General features: G+C 43.8%; 1 protein-coding gene across 1 annotated transcript in view; it reads left to right on the top strand.

Annotated features, from left to right (window-relative positions):
* LOC107571192 (interferon-induced protein 44-like) overlaps window positions 1-2,972 on the top strand; it is a 22,062-nt gene extending 19,090 nt beyond the window's left edge. The window contains exon 8 of the mRNA XM_016257485.1: window positions 2,808-2,972. Within this exon, the coding sequence (XP_016112971.1) occupies window positions 2,808-2,972 (165 nt within the window). The remainder of the gene's footprint in view (window positions 1-2,807) is intronic.
* The last annotated feature ends 16,932 nt before the right edge of the window (window positions 2,973-19,904 follow it).

Raw genomic sequence — 19,904 nt, 5'->3', positions numbered from 1 at the left:
TCCTCCACTTCATTGGCCGCACCCAAGAAAAATCCACAACACTCTGGGTATGCCATTGAACCTGCTTTTAGAAATAAAAATAATACCACATATGTGTATTTTATGTCATTAAGTCATTGTTTTTGTTACATTGTGTTAGTTTTTTTTTTTTGCATTATTGTTTTAGTAGATTGTGCAAATAATTATAAAATATAAGAAATATATTTGCATTTAAAACTTTACATTTATGAAAATGATATTTAGCTAACAGGATAGGAAAATAAGGTTTATGAAATAAATATCACTTTCTTTTTCACAATCATGAAAACCAAAAATTACATTTCTATACCTAAATTCAAGACAGGCGGAATCACGCTGAATGACACGCATCCAGAATCGCTCTTTCTCGCACGCGATCCCAGTTCTTTCACAGCGTGCGATCAGTTCTCCTTGCACCTGAATTGTCAAATACACACACAGTTGTCAAAATGTCCATCATGTTGAGTATCTCACATAAATGCAGTCGGCTATGGCTTAAGTGAACGTAAACAGGTAGCTAAAACCTGATATGTGTCAGTAAATTATATCCATCCATTCGGTTTTAAAGGGACAGTTTTAAATACCTGTCTGGGTCATTAATGTTAATCAAACAACAAAAGATGTTAAATATAACATAGATATCATGAAATAAAATTTCTCATAATGTGGCCATATTGCCCCTGGCCCACCCATCCCGTATTCCACTATGAGAAATATGGTCACTCTAGCTAAAGCTAAACTCTGCATCCCTGACAATGTAGTATGGACAGACCCAAACATGTGTAACCGGTGTAATCTGTGTTGTGTGTTTTTTTTCAACGAGTAACCAGACAGACATCAGCTGACGGTTCGACTCTTCTTTTACTCTGATAAAACATAAAACAGTCTTTACAGTGTGTTTTCGCCCTTCTTGTCCTTTCTGTTAAATGAATGTAAAGTGCAACGCAATTAGCACGTGCTTCAAGTGCATTGATCGACAGAAAACTGATCAAACTTAGTGGAAATACAGAAATAATCAAATATACATGTAAAATAATGTCACAAATATGATTTAAACGGAGTATAAAAGTGATTTTAAGCAAATATGAAATTAGATTAATCAGAGCTCATTAAAAACCCACCTCTCCCATGCAGAGACAGTGCAGAAAGGGAAGAGGAGGTGCAAAGACAAAACATTTAAATTAACGCAGCTGTCAAAAATTTAAAGGGGAAGGTGCACACACACACAGACAGGCATTTATCAGGTACACATTTGAACATTTTTGTGTAATTCTACATATATGAACATAATACTTTCTATACCCGTTACATTCACCCCCCTAGAGTTACACAAAATTATGAGAACATGGGAAAACTCTGTACACAGGTCACAAGAATTACGTGGTCCACATACCAAACAATCAGTGAGGATTTGGCAACACTGGTCCACAAACTACGTTTCATATAACTCCTCCCCGAACTTCCCGCTGCCCTGTATCTTGGTCTCTCATTGGCTGTAGGTCATCGCCGATGTGTTTTTCAGTCAGAACTCATTTCACACAGCGTGATTGTGAATCGCAGACAGCTCCAGATATTTAGCATGCCAAATATTTCACGGGCGACGCGTCTGCGATTCCCTCAGATCGCGTCTTTGATAATTCACACTGTGTGATTGTCACTCGCGTGATCGAGCACCGATTTGCCTCCGATTTCGGGCATTTGTCGGCGATTTCGCAAAACCTGTCGGCGAGTGAAAAATCGTGCAGTGTGAACTCGGCATTAGTATCATTAAAGACAGTGCAATACAACACACAGACCTAAACATGAATAACAGGAGATCCAGACTCCATACCAAGTAAGGTCTCAAGTTGAACCATTGACTCAATTAATCTACGTACAGGTCTAATTACCCTACCAAACCTGGTAGTATAGTGATTGCTGGAGTCACCGTGAACCACAGGATCATGTGAATTGTTAGAAACAGGAACAGTAGGTGAAGAGGCACTGGCTACAGTGTCAAAGTCAACAACAGATACATCATCATGTGCCTCAGAAACAGTTTGAGTAGAATGGGATGAGACCCAAGCAGCAACAGGATCTTCATCACATACAGCTACATGAGAAATGACAGACAGAGACTCTGCATGTGACAATTCATCAGTGACTGGCATTGTGGATTCAGCCAGATCACATACAGACTGAGAAGGTGTGGAAGATGGACCATTACCAACAGTTTCATTGACAGCAAAATCAAACTCAGTCGTGGGAAAAGGGAGAAAGTTAACTGGCAACAAGAGATTCTGATGTACTACTTTCTCTCGACCAGATGTGTCACGGATTTTATAAATGTGCAAAGATGGGTTGGAAGAAACAATGGAGTACATGGTGAGCTCCCATTTATCGGCAAGCTTCCGTTTATCTCTACAGCCTTTGTCAGTTGGTGATCACGTTCTCGTTGCTAACAAAGGTAAACCCTTGACTCTCTTATTGTACTGCAGAACAGAAACATCAGTCTGATCAGTAGAGTTCTTTTGAGCCAGCAGCATAGCAGACTGCAGATCTCTGACAAGGGATTGAACATAGTCGCTGTAATCACAGATGGACTCATCACGAAGAACACTTTGAAACAAGGTCAACATGTAATCTTGGCACCCTCCCTAACATCAGGTAAAAAGGGGCAAACCCAGTTGTTTCAATGGCGGTGCAGTTTTACACGAATGTCATTGTTTGCCCTAACTGTGGCCACTTTTGTTTTGATCTAGGAGGAAGGGATCATAGCATGTTGCCCAATATTCTGTTGAACCTTTCAGTTCTGCCATTTCCCATTGGATGGTACGGGGAAGTTCATGACTTGTCTACACCGGAAAGATCAAGAAGTTCTGCAATCAGCCCGCTCTCAAATCTGGCACCTTGGTCTGAATGGAGACACTGAAGAAAGCCATAGATGCAGAAGAATTCATCCCATAGTTTCTTAGCAACACTCTTAGCAGACTGGTTTCGACAAGGAAAAGCGTGCGCTAGCTTGGTGAAATGATCCGTGATTACCAAGACATCCACAGATTTATTGTGCCTATCCTCAGCAGCCCAGAAATCAATGCAAACAAGCTCCAATGGGGCAGTGGTCTTGATGCTCTCCAAGGGTGCTCTTGCCGCTGGCTCTGGAGTTTTACTTGGGACACAACGGGTACAAGTCTTGACGTAATTACGCACATCACGTTCCAATAGAACCTCTGGTGAGCTAAGGACAGGGTACGTGGCTGACCTTGGTGACCGACCAAATCATAAACACCAGAAAGAGCTTGCTGTTTTAGGGAATCAGGCAGCACGAACTGAAACATCTTATGCTTTGTGATTGGATCTTTAACGGCTCTGTAGAGAATGTCATTAAGCAAAAACAATTTGTCCCACTGCTTCAACAATCTCAAAACATGCAAATCCTCATTCGTACACAAGGTCTGCACTTTCTGCTGACATAAAAGGCCACCCTTGAAATAACTGAATCATTGTACTGCTGACTCTGCAATTCAGACAATGAAAAGGCATGGGTTACATCTTGACAGTCAGGAATTAATGAACTCAAGTGATCAGCCAGGGATGTCGCTCTGGATACAGCTCCTGAATTCCAATCATCACAAGATAGACGACACATGCTCAGCAGTCATGGAAATATCCCTTTCAGAGCTTTGGTTGAGTTCAGTGTCAAGTGTCTGAGGCTGGCATGTAAGACGGAAAGTTTTCTGCACAGAATAATTTTCCATACTGTGTACGTGCTTCAGCAGTTCAGAGTAAGGTTCGGACAGAAGACGTTGACTCACTGGCTTGACAAATGGGTCCCAACTGAGCGCATCCGCCACCACATTCAACCTTCCAGGGACATACTAGATTTTAAAATTGTACGGGGCAAGCTTTGAAACCCAGCGCTGCTCACATGCATCTAACTTAGGTTTGGTCATGATATACGTGATTGAGTTGTTATCAGTCCATACAGTGAACTCATGGCCTTTAAGCCAGTGACTGAACTTGTCACATATGGACCACTTGAGAGCCAAGAACTCCAGTCTGTGTGCAGGGTAATTGGCTTGGCTGCGGCTCAGAGACTTGCTGGCGAAGGCTATAGGACGTGCTTTATCCTCGCCAGTGGGAACATGAGAAAGCACTGCACCTAGGCCATCCAACGACACGTCAGTGCAGAGAATAAAGGGGCGCTCAAAGTCAGGATGAGCAAGCACGACACTCTGGACAAGGGCCCTTTTCAACTCCTCAAAGGCGACATCACAGGCAGGGGTCCAGTCTTGGGGAGACAACTCTCAGAAAGTGCCAGCTCTATTACGACTGTTTGTGCCTCTCACCAAACGTTTTTGTCCAGCCATCATATTGAACAGTGGCTTTGCAATTCGTGAACATCCAGGGATGAAGCTTTGGTAGTACAGAACCACGCCCAGAAACTATCTTATTTTCTTTGGTGAAGGTGTGAAGCCATCCTCTTTCATGAGATCTTTCTTCTGAAAGGCAGAAATGACTGCTACTTTGTCTTCATCCACAGAAACTCCAGAACTGCTGATCACATGGCCCAGAAACTTGATGGAGCTCCTGAGAAAGTGACACTATTTTTGAGCCAACTTCAGATTACTAGCTCTCAATCTAGAAAACACCACTTCCAAGCATTTCAAGGCCTCCTGTTCAGAACGGTCAAAAACCAGCAAATCATCGAGATAGCAAAGAAGGCTGGAAAAGTTGATAGCTCCAAAAATGCTGAGCATCATGCGCCTAAAGGATGCCGGACTGTTACACAGGCCCTGGGGAAGGCAGTTAAAGGATGCCGGACTGTTACACAGGCCCTGGGGAAGGCAGTTATATTCATACAATCCCATGGGTGTTGTGAACGCTGTGTAATGCCGATCAGACACATGGAGTGGGATGTTGTAAAATCCTGATGTTAAGTCCATAGAGCTGAAAAGAAGATTGCCACCAAGAGCAGTCAGGCAATCCGCCTGATGAGGCAAAGGATGAGCATTCTTGATTGTCTTCGCGTTAAGCCAGCGAAAATCAGTACAGACTCTCATAGATCCATCCTTCTTCCAAACCATTACCAAAGGAGATGCTTATTTGCTGACGGATTTACTAATAATGCATTTTTCTTCCATTTCAGAAAGAACCTCTCTCAAGTTTTGGTAGTGGGCGGGAGGTATTTGGCAATAGGGCAGGCGGAATGGGCACTCATTGCACAGATGAATTCTGTGTACGAAGTCTTTCGCCTCTCCACAATCAAGTCTGTCTCTGGAGAAAACGTCATGACAAGACACTATAAGACTCGCCAACTCCTCCTTCCATGACTTGGAGACTTCACACCCATCGATATCAATGTCTTCCAAACCATACTCGCGCAGCAGCTGCACAGGGTCAACAGATAGAACGGGCTTGGGGAGAGCAGAATCAGTGACATCATGAGGTTTGCACATGCTTTGCGTGAGAGAAACATCTTCCACTGCCAGACAAGGGGACACGTCTGCCAGCTTGGTGTTACGTCGAAGAGTTATCGTAGACTGGGTAGGATTTACAATCTTCATCAGTACCCATCGATCACCCCACATAGGAGACACAACACGTCCAACAACAACATGACGGGGTGCTGAACGTGAAGTAGTGGGTTCAACAATGACGGTGCTACCTGGGGTAATATGAGTGTTGGCAGGTAATTTTCCCCACACAAGGTGCTCACTCCAGGGAAGTAAAGTGACTGCTTGACAAAGCTTCACTGAGCCAAGTTTTTCAGGTTGAGAGGAACCAGAACTACGGGAAACACAGCTCAAAACAGGGTTGCTGTTTTGACAGGAAATTAGTTCCCAGTACTTTTTTTCGTATTTCATCTTCTGAAGCACACATTTGATGACGTTACTGCCAATACTGAACTCGTCCTTCTGTCCAGGTACTAGTAAAGTAGGTACAATGAACTTAAATCCATAGACTTCTTCTTCCAGGTCATACGTGCACTTAGGCTAAATAGTAAGTCCACCACAGCCAACAAGGACCACATTACCAGGAATCACTGAGGGTTGTGGGAGAACTCCATTGGCACACAACTTGGATTCACCTTCTGTACTCAGGGTGCAAGCCATACTGGCCGCCAACAGTCACAGGAGCATAGAACAGATCACTAGTTCCATCACTTTTCTGAGACCCCACATATAGCAACATTGTCGGGTGGCAACAACTTGCAACTATTTACAAAAATTTCTTGTGGGTCTGACTCATCATTTAGGGGAAGTTCACCACTGCCCATATTTACCCCCTCCACACATGGGCTTTTTAGTTTAACTGGGTGGTAGGAGAAAGCGGTTCAAGGCCTGCCATCTCAGGGCAATTACTCTTAAAGTCTCCAGGTTTGAGGCAGTTACGACAAAGCCTATGGCACATGCAGTGAGCATACGTGGTGTGCTCTGTAGACCTACACACTCTACATGTTGAACTCACACTGGACTTGGGATCTGAAGTTTTGACGGTTCTATTAGGATGAGACGAGGACAGTGAGGTAGTGCATAGCGATAAAACTTTATCCATCATGCCAACCAAATGCTGCATACTAGCATTCGGAGTAAAAGGAGAAGCGTTGGGGTTGAGCTGACCATTTGAGCATGATGACTGACCTGATGAGAGTTCGGGCTGTTTGGGGAAATTGGGTACAGGATCATCACTGACCACCACAGTGTTCTTACCTGCAAGCGGACACAGGTAAGTAGCGTGTAGTTCTAGCAGAAGCTCTTTTCTGGTTCCTGCCGTGACAATCCAGTCGCTCTTGAACCTCAGCAGCACTCCACTGTTCAGCAGGCTTGAACTGAAAAGACAAAGCAAGGCCAGGATCTGGACAGTGAGAGACAAACATCATTACACCTTCAGCTGCAGGGTCTTCAATGCACTTACTGCGCCTACGCAAACACTCATCAGCCACATCAATTACCTTATTCAATCGTATCCAGTAGTCCATTGGGCTCTCATCTGTCTTAGGGAGAGTGTTGTTAAAATTTCTGCATTAAAGAATGCCCTCCCTCTCCCAAAACATTGAGGTGAAACATCAGACATTTTGTCAGTGTGCTGTATTCTAGCCCCACTACCCCTGCCTACTGGCAACATAGCACTGGGCCGTTGCACAGGACTAAGATTTTCCTGATTATCAGTGTCCTCAAACATGACTCAGCATCAATAGTAAACACAGAAAAATGCAATAAGTGCCTCTGAAAATGGAAATAAGAACACAAAATCACAAACTAGAATGCATATAATATATATATGTTGAATAAACATTTAATAAGACTCTTTCAAAACAGTTCAGAGTTCAATATGAAGGATACGATGTTCGACGGTCACTGAAGTGTCCCGCAGTCCTTATCACATTTCTCTCTCTCGATTAACATGCATCAACGATGAATAAAAGTTTACCGGAGAGAAAAGTCGTCGATCAGGAAGTCAACGAAACTCTTTACCGTTCCTTTAAGATGAAACAGACTGACCAGCAATGTCACGCACTGTTCATCTCCCACATGCTCCGAACTTATCCGTGAGAACGAAGCCGCTGCGAGCGATGGCGATTAGCCTATCGGCGAAGCCAGCGAGCCGTCATGCAACCACGGCGATCTGCAAAGCGCTGATCTGAAGATCCAAAATGGTCACGGGCACCACGTGTAACCGGTGTTATCTGCGGGGCACCACGTGTAACCGGTGTTATCTGCGTTGTGTGTTTTTTTTCAATGAGTAACCAGACGGACATCAGCTGATGGTTCGACTCTTCTTTTACTCTGATAAAACATAAAACAGTCTTTACAGTGTGTTTTCACCCGTCTTGTCCTTTTTCTCCCATGCAGAAAGGGAAGAGAAAATGGTATAAAACTTTCATATAAAATTAATTTAACGAGTGACAAAACAGCATACCTGATAAAACATAAAACAGTCTTTACAGTGTGTTTTCGCCCTACTTGTCCTTTCTGTTAAATGAATGTAAAGTGCAACGCAATTAGCACGTGCTTCAAGTGCATTGATCGACAGAAAACTGATCAAACTTAGTGAAAATACAGAAATAATCAAATATCCTCGTAAAATAATGTCACAAATATGATTTAAACAGAGTATAAAAGTATAAAAGTGATTTTAAGCAAAGATGAAATTAGATTAATCAGAGCTCATTAAAAACCCACCTTTCCCATGCAGAGCCAGTGCAGAAAGGGAAGAGGAGGTGCAAAGACAGGAAATTAAGATTAACGCTACTGTCAGAAATTTAAAGGGGAAGGTGGACACACACACAGACAGGCATTTATCAGGTACACATTTGAACATTTTTGTGTAATTCTACATATATGAATATAATACTTTCTATACTTGTTACACATTAAATATTTGTAAAATCAAATATATTAAAATAAAATGTGCAATGTAAACCTGAGAAAGATTTTACAGCAGTCGATGACGTGTCCTGAGTTGGTAAGGTGATTAACTACCCTCCCTTCTGAGTCTATGGTGATTCCAAGCATCCTTAAAGGGGTCATCGGATGCTCATTTTGCACAAGTCAGACTGTTTACTTTAGCCGCATTCATCGTGAAGCTTGCTAATTAGCGCATTATTAGGAATTATTAGGTGATTTGCAAAGATTAATTAAAAAAAACCTTATACTCACTCACGGCCAGGCCAACCACAGGTAACTAGGGTCAGCCGACGTCACGGCGCTAGCCGGAGGAAGCAAAACAAAGGGAAACTGGAGGCAGCCCATTCAAACCAGTGCAGATTTGGCTACATAAGGAGCTTAAAATATCATCTTGTTCAGATGTTGGGTGCCAGAATCGACGTTATACAGCCTCAAATTAGAAATTTGATCCCATATCTGCTGCCACTGTCAGACAAAAAAATGACGACAGCTGTGGTTAAACGCGATAAAACGAGCAGACTGCACAGTAACGATCGTCAAAAATGCTCGCGTTTGCAGCGCACACTTCTTATTAGAAAAGGTTCAATAAAGTATTGTCTTTTGTTGTTATGGGTGCGTCTACAGATTTCTTGCCATATGTTTCTTGCATCTCACGACTAACAGTTATGTTGTGAATGAAATAATATCTGTGTGCATGTGTGTCAAACAACAAACTGACGATTTATATATAATCATTTGCAAGTATATACATTGTTGTGATTAATTGTGGCTGGAACAATAATGTAGCTGTAAAAATAGTTGCCTGCTGAAATTGAAATGTATATACATCTTCATCATGACTAGATAGACACGGTGAGTTTGTCTTTACTATACACGTTAGATGTGATCCACCTCATAGTAACAATCCTGTCAGATCGTCCATCTTTTGAGTGAGAGTGTAACGTTACAGGTCGGCCGATGTTGTCTGGGGGTTTGGCAAAAGGAGAGTGGGATGGTGGGTTTAATCGTACATATACCTGTACACTCACAATATCAACAAAACATTGTGCTTTTGTAAAATTAAGAAAATATACAGGGTGTGCTTTCAGCCGTCTCAGTGCACATGTTTTTGAAACACGTCATTAAAATGAACTGAAACTGAGAGCCAATACTTGACACACAGACATGAGAAATATATCTATAGAAAGCTTGAAATGTCTACTCTTAAGTGAAGCAAGTCAAATCGAAAATAAATATTCTCAGTTTATGTAATTTGTATGAAACCAAGGAGAGGTACAGTCTTTCCGTCTCACTTCATTATCTGAAAATGACCTGAGATGGGACACACCTACAAGCTATTCACAGTTGTGTCCCGTCTCAGGTCTCAGGTCTGTCCCACCTGCAGAGCAGGGACATCCAAATTGTAAAATCTAATAAAGGTAGTCGGCGACGACCAGCCAGCGGCCGCACAAATCTCCTCAATAAAGATTCCACTGGACCAGGCCCAAGAGGAAGCCATTCCTCTGGTGGAATGGGCCCTCACACCTTTAGGGCATTGCAAGCCAGCTGAGGCATAAGCCAGGGCTATAGCATCTACTATCCAATGAGATAGTTTTTGCTTTGTGACCGGCAGCCCTTTAGAGCGGCTTCCAAACCATACTAAGCATTGTCTAAAAGACTACGAGCGTTCAGTGTAAACTTGCAATGCCCGGACCCTGTTCGCCATCCATTCCAGGGAGTGCTGAAAGGAAATGACCTGTCCTCTGAACGAAGTTGAGAGCACCTTCGTTACATAACCGCTGTGCGGTTGAAGAACAACTTTATAGTCATTGGGTCCAAACTCAAGACGGGAAGCAATGACAGACAGGGCTTGCAAGTCACCTACTCGCTTGACCGAAGCTAGGGCCAAAGGCAGAGCGATTTTGAGCGTCATGACCCTTTAAGCCGGCTGTTTGAAGTGGCTCAAAGGGGGAACCCTTGAGGGCCCTCAGGACTATAAACAAGTCCCATGCTGGCACAGTCCTAGGGCGAGGAGGACTTAACCACTGAGCGCCTTTAAGGAACTTAACGACCCAGTCGTTTCTGCCAATTGTCCAGCCAGCCTTGAGAGAATGATTCGCCGAAATGGCTACCACATAGACTTTGAGCGTAGAATGGGTGCGCCCCTTATCTAGCAGCTCTTGCAGAAGTGTTAGCAAGTGGGACACATCACATGAAACCGGATCCTAGCTTTGTGCTGAACACCAGTCACTGGAGACTGACCACTTGAAGGCGTAGATGCGCCTTGTAGATGGAGCTCTAGCCTCTAAAATCGTATTAGTGACTCTCGCTGGGAGTCAGCTAGACTCCCGTCGAGTGGCCAGGCATGAAGGCTCCATAGTTCTGGCTGGGGATGCCAAATCCTGCCCTGCGCTTGCGAGAGAAGGTCTCTCCTCAGTGTTATTGACCACGGCGCTGCAGATAGCAGCTGGATCACCTCCGGGAACCAAGCCTGGTTCCTCCAGAGTAGGGCCACAAGGAGAGAACACTTTGTTTCCCTGACTCGCCTGATAACCTGGGGTATTCTGTGCCCAAAGCAGGAGACATCAAGTCATCCTGTGAAGGGGACGTGACCTGAGGCTGCCTTGGTGGTTGATGTAGGCCACCACTGTTGTGTTGTCCGACTGGACCAGTACGTGGTGTCCCTTTAAGGCTGGCAGGAAGGTCTTCAGGGCCAGACAAACAGCCATCAGGCGTGGGACGGGACGTGGGCTTTTAGCCAATATTGAAAGGGCCAGATGTGTAGCAGGCCCTAGGGAATAACTGAGGAGGTGGCTGCCCTAAGGCCGAGCATCCTCTGAAATGCCCTGAGGGGACGTGCAGTCCCTGGCTTGAACGACGCCACCACTCGCTGGATATTCAGGGAGCGTTCCAGTGTAATCCAAGCTCAAATTTTCATCGAGTTGCTTTCTGGGAACAGTTATAGACTCTCTGTTTGGGAGTCAGAAAACTCCTGAGGAAGGCCCTTAGACTGAAATGCGTCGGTATTGTTAAAGTAATAAAGATCTCCTTATCACAAGTAGTGCTGGAATCTTTCCTCACATTTTTTTATTCAGTTGTTTTCATGCACCTTGTGAGTGGTAAAGTTGCTCCAGATCCTACCTCATTAGTCAGAAAACTCTTGGCTGGATTGGTTTTCAGCCCAAGACGCTCTAGGTGGTTGAGCAACAACAGCCTGTGAGCGATAAATTCCCGTTCTGATTCATCAGTCATCGAGATAGTTCAAAAAGCGGATTCCCATCAGTCTCAGAGGGGAAAGAGCCACGTCTATGCACTTAGTAAAAGTGCAAGGGGCCAGGGACAGTCCAAACAGAAGGACTGTGTACTGATAGGCCACTTCCAAGAACAGTCTGTGACGGGGCGCTAGTCAGATGTGAAAGTTAGCATCTTTCAGATCCACAGACAGAAACCAGTCCCCGGGCATATTTGCGCGAGGATTAGTTTCAAAGTTAACATTCTGAACAGCCATCGCATGAGGGCATGGTTCATATGTCTGAGATCGAAAATTGGTCTGAGCCCACCGTCTTTCTTGGGAACGAGGAAGTAACGGCTGCAAAAACCTGACTCGCTGTTCGCTAAGGGGACCGTTTCCATGGCACCTTTGCAAGCAGTGTATGTACTTCAGACTGAAGAACATGCGTTGTCCCGTACCTAAGTGTGAATAATATCTCTGAAGCGAGTTGGCCTGCGAGCGAACTGGAGCGAGTAACCTCGTTCCATGGTTTTTAGAATCCAGCTTGACACGCCGGGGATGGCTTTCCAAGCCAAAAGCCAAGCAGCAAACGTTTCATTCCTACTAATGGCTCTTGTGGATCCACTATCACAATGGTAGTTTGCTTGGGCGTGCACTGAATGAGAAGGACATGCCCAGCCTGAATAGAATTTCCATCGCTCAGTGTTGAACGGAGGGATGGAGAGCGAGCGTGAGCTTTCTTCGATGGAGTTCCGGCCTCAGCGAGAACTGATCCTTTCCTTTTCCTCTTAAAAGTTTGCTTCGCTAGACTCAATGCTCTCTCAGTGAGAGTAGTCAGCCCCCGTGAGCGCAGCGTCAGAGTGGGCATGGTCCAGATGCATCTAATCTGAAGCCGTCAGTATTCTCGTTTAATCCACCTAAAAAGATCAAACCGCTCGTTAGATGAGGGGTGTTGAGTATCCTCACGTGTAAACACACCAGCAGATCAAAGTGCTGCGTGCATTACTTTGAAAGGATAAAACCGCTCGTGCAGATGAGGGGCATATCCTCATGTGTAAAACACACTGGCGGATCAAAGCGCTGTGGGGAGAGTGAGGCACGCGGGAGCTGTGCTGGCATGTGATCACTCAAGCCTGGTTGCTCAGCCCTGCGACTTTAACGTTTCATCCTCCGAGGCAGCTGGGAGGGGAGAACGTGAGCGGGAGGGGCGGGCCGCCTTCATTGAAGAAGGTGAACCACAAGCGATGCAGGGATAAACTCGTGCTTTCGTCTGTGAAACCAGCCTGCATCAGTGAGCGCAGCCTCAGCGACACACACACAAATGCAAAGCCGTCAGCAATATGAATCATTGGTGACAGCATTCTACTCCGATCCGCTCAATGTAAGAGGGGCGCTGATCCTCACGTGTAAAACACACACCGGTGGATCAAAGTGCCAGGGGAGAGTGAGCACTCTTGCTGGCGTGAGATCATTCAAACCCGGTTGCTCAGCTCCGTGACTACACCGTTTCTTTCTCCGAGCTCACTGAGAGAGGAGAAACGGGAGAGCGGGGCTCCCTTCATTTAAGAAGGAGATTCGCAAGTGGAGAAGAGCAAGACTCATGCTCTCAAACAGAGCATTCCGTCTCAGTGAGCGTGCAGCTCTGCGTGGGCGCTGCCCAGACAGGTGACGCACTCACTGTCCTTCTTCATCGTGCAGGGATTCCCTGAGATATTTGTTAAAGGGATAGTTCACCCAAAAATGAAAATTTGATGTTTATCTGCTTACCCCCAGGGCATCCAAGATGTAGGTGACTTTGTTTCTTCAGTAGAACACATTTGATGATTTTTAACTTCCGGTAGTTAAAAACCGGCTCGCTTCCCCCGTCTGCGCGTCCTGAAGCGTTTGATCAGCGCCGCATCTCCCCCGACTACTATGTCCAGCAAAACATCAGAATAAACGAAAACTGGTGAAATATTTATTAAATAGCATAATTAATAAATGTAAAGCCATTCTCTAAACAGGCTTTTGTATTGTGATTTTTACCGTTGGATTTCAAAAAGGTTTGAAGTTAGGACACCAGTGGGGTTGTCCTAAAGTTAAGACAGCTTTTCGGATTTTTTGTCGAGTTAGGATGCTTCTGTGATGCCCGTTTCCTATCTATAGATAAGATAAGATTATGCACTTAAGAAATGTCATTCTGTAATAGCTTTTGTCCTAAATCAGGTCTTAACTGAAATTGCCATGGTTACCAAACAGATAAGATAGGATTCTAAAGTTAATATCTTTCCGTAATACGCCCCCTGCACCACAAGTTAGGTCTGCTGATTCACATTCTCCCACGAGTCTATTCAAACTGTTTTTTTGTTTTTTCAGAGAGTGCAGAGGGATGCAAATATAAATGGACAGATGTCAGCATCGCTGAGATGTACTGCTACATTGGGCTCATATTTTACATGGCCATGGTAAAGTTGCCCTCCATCAGGGACTACTGGCGACAGAGCTGTATTTTTACAGTACATTTTCCAGCTACGGTTATGTCAAGGGACAGATACCAGACGATTTCATGGAATGTGCACGAGTCACCCAGATGCAGACAAGGACAATGACAGAAAGAGGGGCAGAGCTGAACATGATCGTCTGTTCAGGGTTAAACCTCTTAAGGACACTATCCGTCATGCTTGCAAAGCTATCCATCATCCTAGAAAGAATTTAGCTATCTCGCACTGTTTTACCCTGAATGTCTGTTTTTGCACAGGTTTGCTCTGAATGTCTTCTACCACCCCATGTTTCATGTGTAACTTCAAGTATATTTCTTCAGTTTTATGTAAGTATATGTAGAAGTAAAATATAACATGTTGAGAGAGTCCTCTGCTATGAATACTAAAATACTGATCAAAATCATTCTAGATGTTGGCAGTGTGCAAAGCTACATCTGTCTGCAGGATTTTCACAATTTTATTCAAGACTTTTTAAAGGGTTCATATGATGCTTTTTTAAAGATCATTATTTTGTGTATTTGGGGTAACAGAATATGTTGACATGCTTTAATGTTCAAAAAACACATTATTTTTCAAATACTGTACATTATTGTAGGTCCTCTATGCCCCGCCTCTCTCAAACGCTTCGTTTTCTACAAAGCCCCTCCTTCCGACAAGCGCAGTCTGCTCTGATTGGCCAGCTGACCCAGTGCATTGTGATTGGCCGAACACCGCAAGCACTCGTCGGAAATGTAACGCCCCTTACCATAATCGCGAGCTTCAGCTTTCAAAATAAATGTAAAGACAGTAAATAATGTCATAAGTTTTATCATCAGTTCAAGCCCGAAAGGGGAACAGACACAGTGATTAAGCAGTACACAAGCCGCGGTTAAGACAGCTGACTCCACTTTGATGTGACGCTGGTGTTAGAACGAGCCGTTTTAGGGGGGTGTGGCAGAGTCTTAACTTTGATAAAGAATATCTCTTTGGTTTTGAGACTTTAGTCTTTGCAACTTCAGGGATCTTATCTATGCACAATCAGCTTGTAACACTCCGAAGAGAAAGGAAAACTTGAAATTGCATCATATGACCCCTTTAAGGCTTTTTTAAGACCTGCAAAAATTAATTTAAAAGTAAAAATGAATACCGTATGAGCAGTGTCTATGGGTTATAAGGGTGGATTCTCGCATAGATCTGAACAAAAACTGCACACAGGCTTATTGAATACGCTAATAGATTCTCTGCCAGTAGGAGGCACTTTTGGAATGGCAGAAATAGCGGTTTCCCCGGTAACGGCTGTAAACAACATTTTAATCCAAAAATGTAGTCTTGACCATATCCCTACACCTAAACCTAACCTTAACCATTAGTAATCCCTAAAATCAGAGAAAATGATAGATGAATGACACTGATGTACAAGCACCAAACACTGATTGTAAGCCTAAACTTCACAATAACTATAAACTGCTTCTTCAAGTCTGATTGGTTAATCACAATGTTGATCCAGGAACATGTCGTACTTGGTAAAATCAGGTTCTGCCGGTTCCCTTCAGAGATACATTCATATAAAAACACCCGCGCCGCATCAGTGCTTGAATTAGTAAGAATGAGAAAAGTGTGAAAAAACATAGCCTATATTGTTGAAAACGTACGAAGAAAGTCCTCTGATGAGTTGCCAGCGTAAGCCAACGTGGACAGCCCCGGCCCAATTTAACCCCTGATTATACAGTTATATACAGTGAACTCACCGACTGGAAGCAGTTTTTGTTTTCTTCAGTGCACATAAATATCAAACAACTTGGAAATGCCAGGCATGTGATGGTCTTTTCACACACACACACGCACGCACACATATGTTTACTTAGCTATCTAAATGGGGACATTCCACAGGCGGAATGTTTTTTTATACTGTACAAACTGTATTTTCTATCGCCCTACACCTAAACCTACCCCTTACAGGAAACTTTCTGCATTTTTACCATTTAAAAAAAAACTTTTACTTTATTTTTATACCAGTTTTATAAATGAGGACGTCCCCAAAGGGAGGGTTTTGGAGATTTTGTCAGGTTTAGCTCACTTATGGGTAGAAATTTGTCCCCAAAATATGGTTAAGTAGGTACACACACACACACACACACATATATTTATAGTCACCGTGTCTGCTGTCTTTGTTGGATCGTTGTTCTGCTCACATCCATTTATTTTCTCATGCAGTGCCCGCTGTCTCCCGTTTTCCTGTTCCACTTTCCTGCCGCTGTTTTGGATATTCTTTGTCTGTGTTGGATTTTTCTCTGGACTGTTTTCATTGACTCTATTTCATCTTGCCCTTTGTAGTCCCTGCGCTGCCAAGGATTTGTGATCTGCACCCACGACGTCTTGACTCTCGTGTTGTTTTTTTGTATGTTCCTAATAAACTGTTTAAATGAATAAAACCAATTCCAGAACTAGATTTAAAATCATCAGGAGTGCTCAAATAGCCAGGTCCAGGTTTAGGGTGAATATTACCAGATAAAAGTAAGCCAACAGAATATGATCACCATCAAAACAATGAATGGTAAACAATTTGACAGAATGCTACTGGACAAAGCCAGTTGCGTTATAATGTAAGCACTTTCCAGAAAAGGAGGACTTAATCCATTAGACTCAATGGGCCAGCATCTTCCCTTCATTAGTAGTGATACCAGAGCCCAACACGATCAACAGAATCAGCAATCAGTCACAGGACAGATCCACTCACAGTAATGAGCTTCACTGGAGATTAACTCCAGCGATAAAAGAAGATACAAACTTACACAAAAACTTAGACAAGAATACACATGGACACGCACGAGCTGCCATCTTGACAAAACAACTCAGAATTTTGATATATTGTATGTTCAAATATTCATTCAGCAAAATAATCAGGGGGTTTTGTGAAAATGATCAAAAATGCTGTCACTTTCTGACAACTTTAGGCAAGCTTTACAGTACATCTCTTCTTTTAAGGGAATGAGACGAAGCAAAAGTCAAAACTTTGTAATTTTTCTTGGTTTTCTTGCCCCTGAAATTATTATTTTTTTTTTTTGGTATATTAAGGTCAAAACTAAATCATTTTCAGTTCCAAAAATAGTGATAGATGCTATCTGCACTAAGTTTAAATAGCAATAGTTATCAATGGAGTCTATTTACACAATGTAAAATTAACCCTTTAGGCACCAGGGATTTTTGGAAAAATGCTGAATTTGACATTAAAGGAGTCATATGATGCGATTTCAATTTTTCCTTTCTCTTTGGCGTGTTACAAGCTCTTGGTGCATAAAGAAGATCTGTAAAGTTGCAAAGACTAAAGTCTCAAATCCAAAGAGATATTCTTTATAAAAGTTAAGAGTCAGCCACACCTACCTAAAACGGCTCGTTCTAACACACCCCCACATATCTACGTCGCTATGTGGGAAGATTTGCATAACGCCTCCCAAATGTTCACGCAAAGAAAGAAGGCGTAACTTTTATTCTCGCTGTAGTATTGTTGTTGCCGCTGCCATGTCGTAAAGACGCTGTGTGCTTCGTTGTAAAAGCGAAACTACTTTGTTTGGTCTTCCAAAAGAGGACGATATCCACTTCGCCGTGCCTGAAGCTGATCCGTGCTGGTCGCTGAGGAAATACATCAACTTAGTGATGTGGATCGCCGCATCGGCTTTCACCGTGGATGAAGCGGAGTCCAGCCAGGAGTCGTCACATGTCCTTCCGGATGCTCCTTCGTTGAAATCGCCAGCCGCGCCATTCTCAAGCCCGCCCGCCTCTGCTCACTCTAACCCTCCGGCCGTTCCTCACGCTAGCCCCCGACCTCTGCTCACTGTATCTAGGTGACACAGTTTATAGTTCTTGAGAGTGTGGTACCTCTCATTGCATGGCACAGCACACAGACCTACCCCACACTGACTGCACCTGTACTTTGTCTGCCGGCGGCCCTTAGAACGTGCGCGATCAGAACAAACGACGCAATCTGGCCGATCATCAGCAACGCGGAGCCAGTGGCGCTCAGTGGCATCCCCCCCTCCACTGAAGGCCTTCCTGGTTTTTTGCTTTACCTCTTGGAATAGCCCTCAAGAAAAGCAGTAATAATGTCCTGGATGAAGGCCTTCAGTGGCTTGTGCGGACCAGGAGCACACTTGGAGTAGTTTATATGGGAGTTTACCACACTGATGCTCAGAATTGCATTGAAGATGCGATTGTACCATTTCCTTGAACGCTGTTCAGAGGATGAAAACCTACCTCTTTCCACACCGGTGTCTACTCCTCCCATGAAGGTGTTGTACCTGTCAACGCACACAGGTCTGTTCATCTCACGAAAACCAGTGTCGCTTTGCTTTGACCTGATACGCTTCCAAACACATGAGTTCCCATGAAGAGACGAGAGCATAGTGAGACGCTTTGTGTCATGCCATGCACAAGCTAACGGTTTGCCATGTCTCATGAACACTGGGTCATCTCCTTTGCTCAAAGGCAACTTTTGTTCACTGTCCCACACATACCAGTGTCATTATTTGCCAGCTCGTTTGCTATGGCTGGTGATGTGTAGTAACTATCCATGTACACCTCATGCCCTTTCCCTGTGTATTGGACCATCAGCTGACGAACGATTAGATGGGTGGCACCTAAATCAACATCAGCATTTTGGCCAGTGTACATGGACCACGGTAAAACATAACCTGAGCTGGCCTCACTCAACACAAACACCTTGTAGCCATATTTGTCAGGTCTTTTAGGTTTGTATTGTTTCAAGGTGGACTTTCCCTTGAATGCTATGGTCATTGCATCCAGAGAAAGCTCCTTGAGTGGACCATAAACGGCTGAGAAATTAGGAATTATCAGGTCAATTACTGGACGCACCTTGAACAGCCTGTCATGACCTGACTGACCCCTCCCCACATACTCACTTTTCTGCCTTCTCTACCAGCCCCATACACAAATGCAGTGCTAGGAGAGACATCATACCAATTATGAAATCTGGAATTGGGTTTCAGCTGTTGGGAGTTTAGAAACTGATGAGCATATCTGTTGGTTTCATTTGAAATGAGGTTCCAGAAATCATCAGTCAGAAAGAGGGACAGAAAGTCTAAGGGTGCAGCACTGGTCAAATCTTTCTCTCCTAGATAACCAACAGGCTCATCAAAGCGTTTGATCCAGTCTTGATACACTTCTTCATTTCTCAAATGAACCCAGCCACCATTGTCATCGCTATTTCCAGCCCTATTTAGATCTAGATCATCCCTGCTGTCTCTACCATGTCTCCCGGCTCTCCCACGCACAGCACGGCCACGTCTACCACGGCCACTCCCACCTCTTTGGGGCACTGGATCCAGAGCCGCTCTGACGGAGTTTAGAAACTGATGAGCATATCTGTTGGTTTCATTTGTAATGAGGTTCCAGAAATCATCAGTCAGAAAGAGGGACAGAAAGTCTAAGGGTGCAGCACTGGTCAAATCTTTCTCTCCTAGATAACCAACAGGCTCATCAAAGCGTTTGATCCAGTCTTGATACACTTCTTCATTTCTCAAATGAACCCAGCCACCATTGTCATCGCTATTTCCAGCCCTATTTAGATCTAGATCATCCCTGCTGTCTCTACCATGTCTCCCGGCTCTCCCACGCACAGCACGGCCACGTCTATTATGACAAATACTTGCATTTGATACTTGCATTTGATTGCTTTTTATTCTCAAATCCTCTAGGGTGTAAATGAGCTGCTCATAAATCAACATCGATACAAGCAGATAAATATACAAAGCCTTTGAAAATAAATGATCATTTATAAATGACAAAGTTAATCAGAAATAACCACATAAT

Source organism: Sinocyclocheilus grahami, unplaced genomic scaffold (genome assembly GCF_001515645.1).
Source record: "Sinocyclocheilus grahami isolate Dianchi unplaced genomic scaffold, SAMN03320097.WGS_v1.1 scaffold1562.1, whole genome shotgun sequence".
Classification (NCBI taxonomy): domain Eukaryota; kingdom Metazoa; phylum Chordata; class Actinopteri; order Cypriniformes; family Cyprinidae; genus Sinocyclocheilus; species Sinocyclocheilus grahami.
This window is presented reverse-complemented; position numbering and strand designations above follow the sequence as displayed.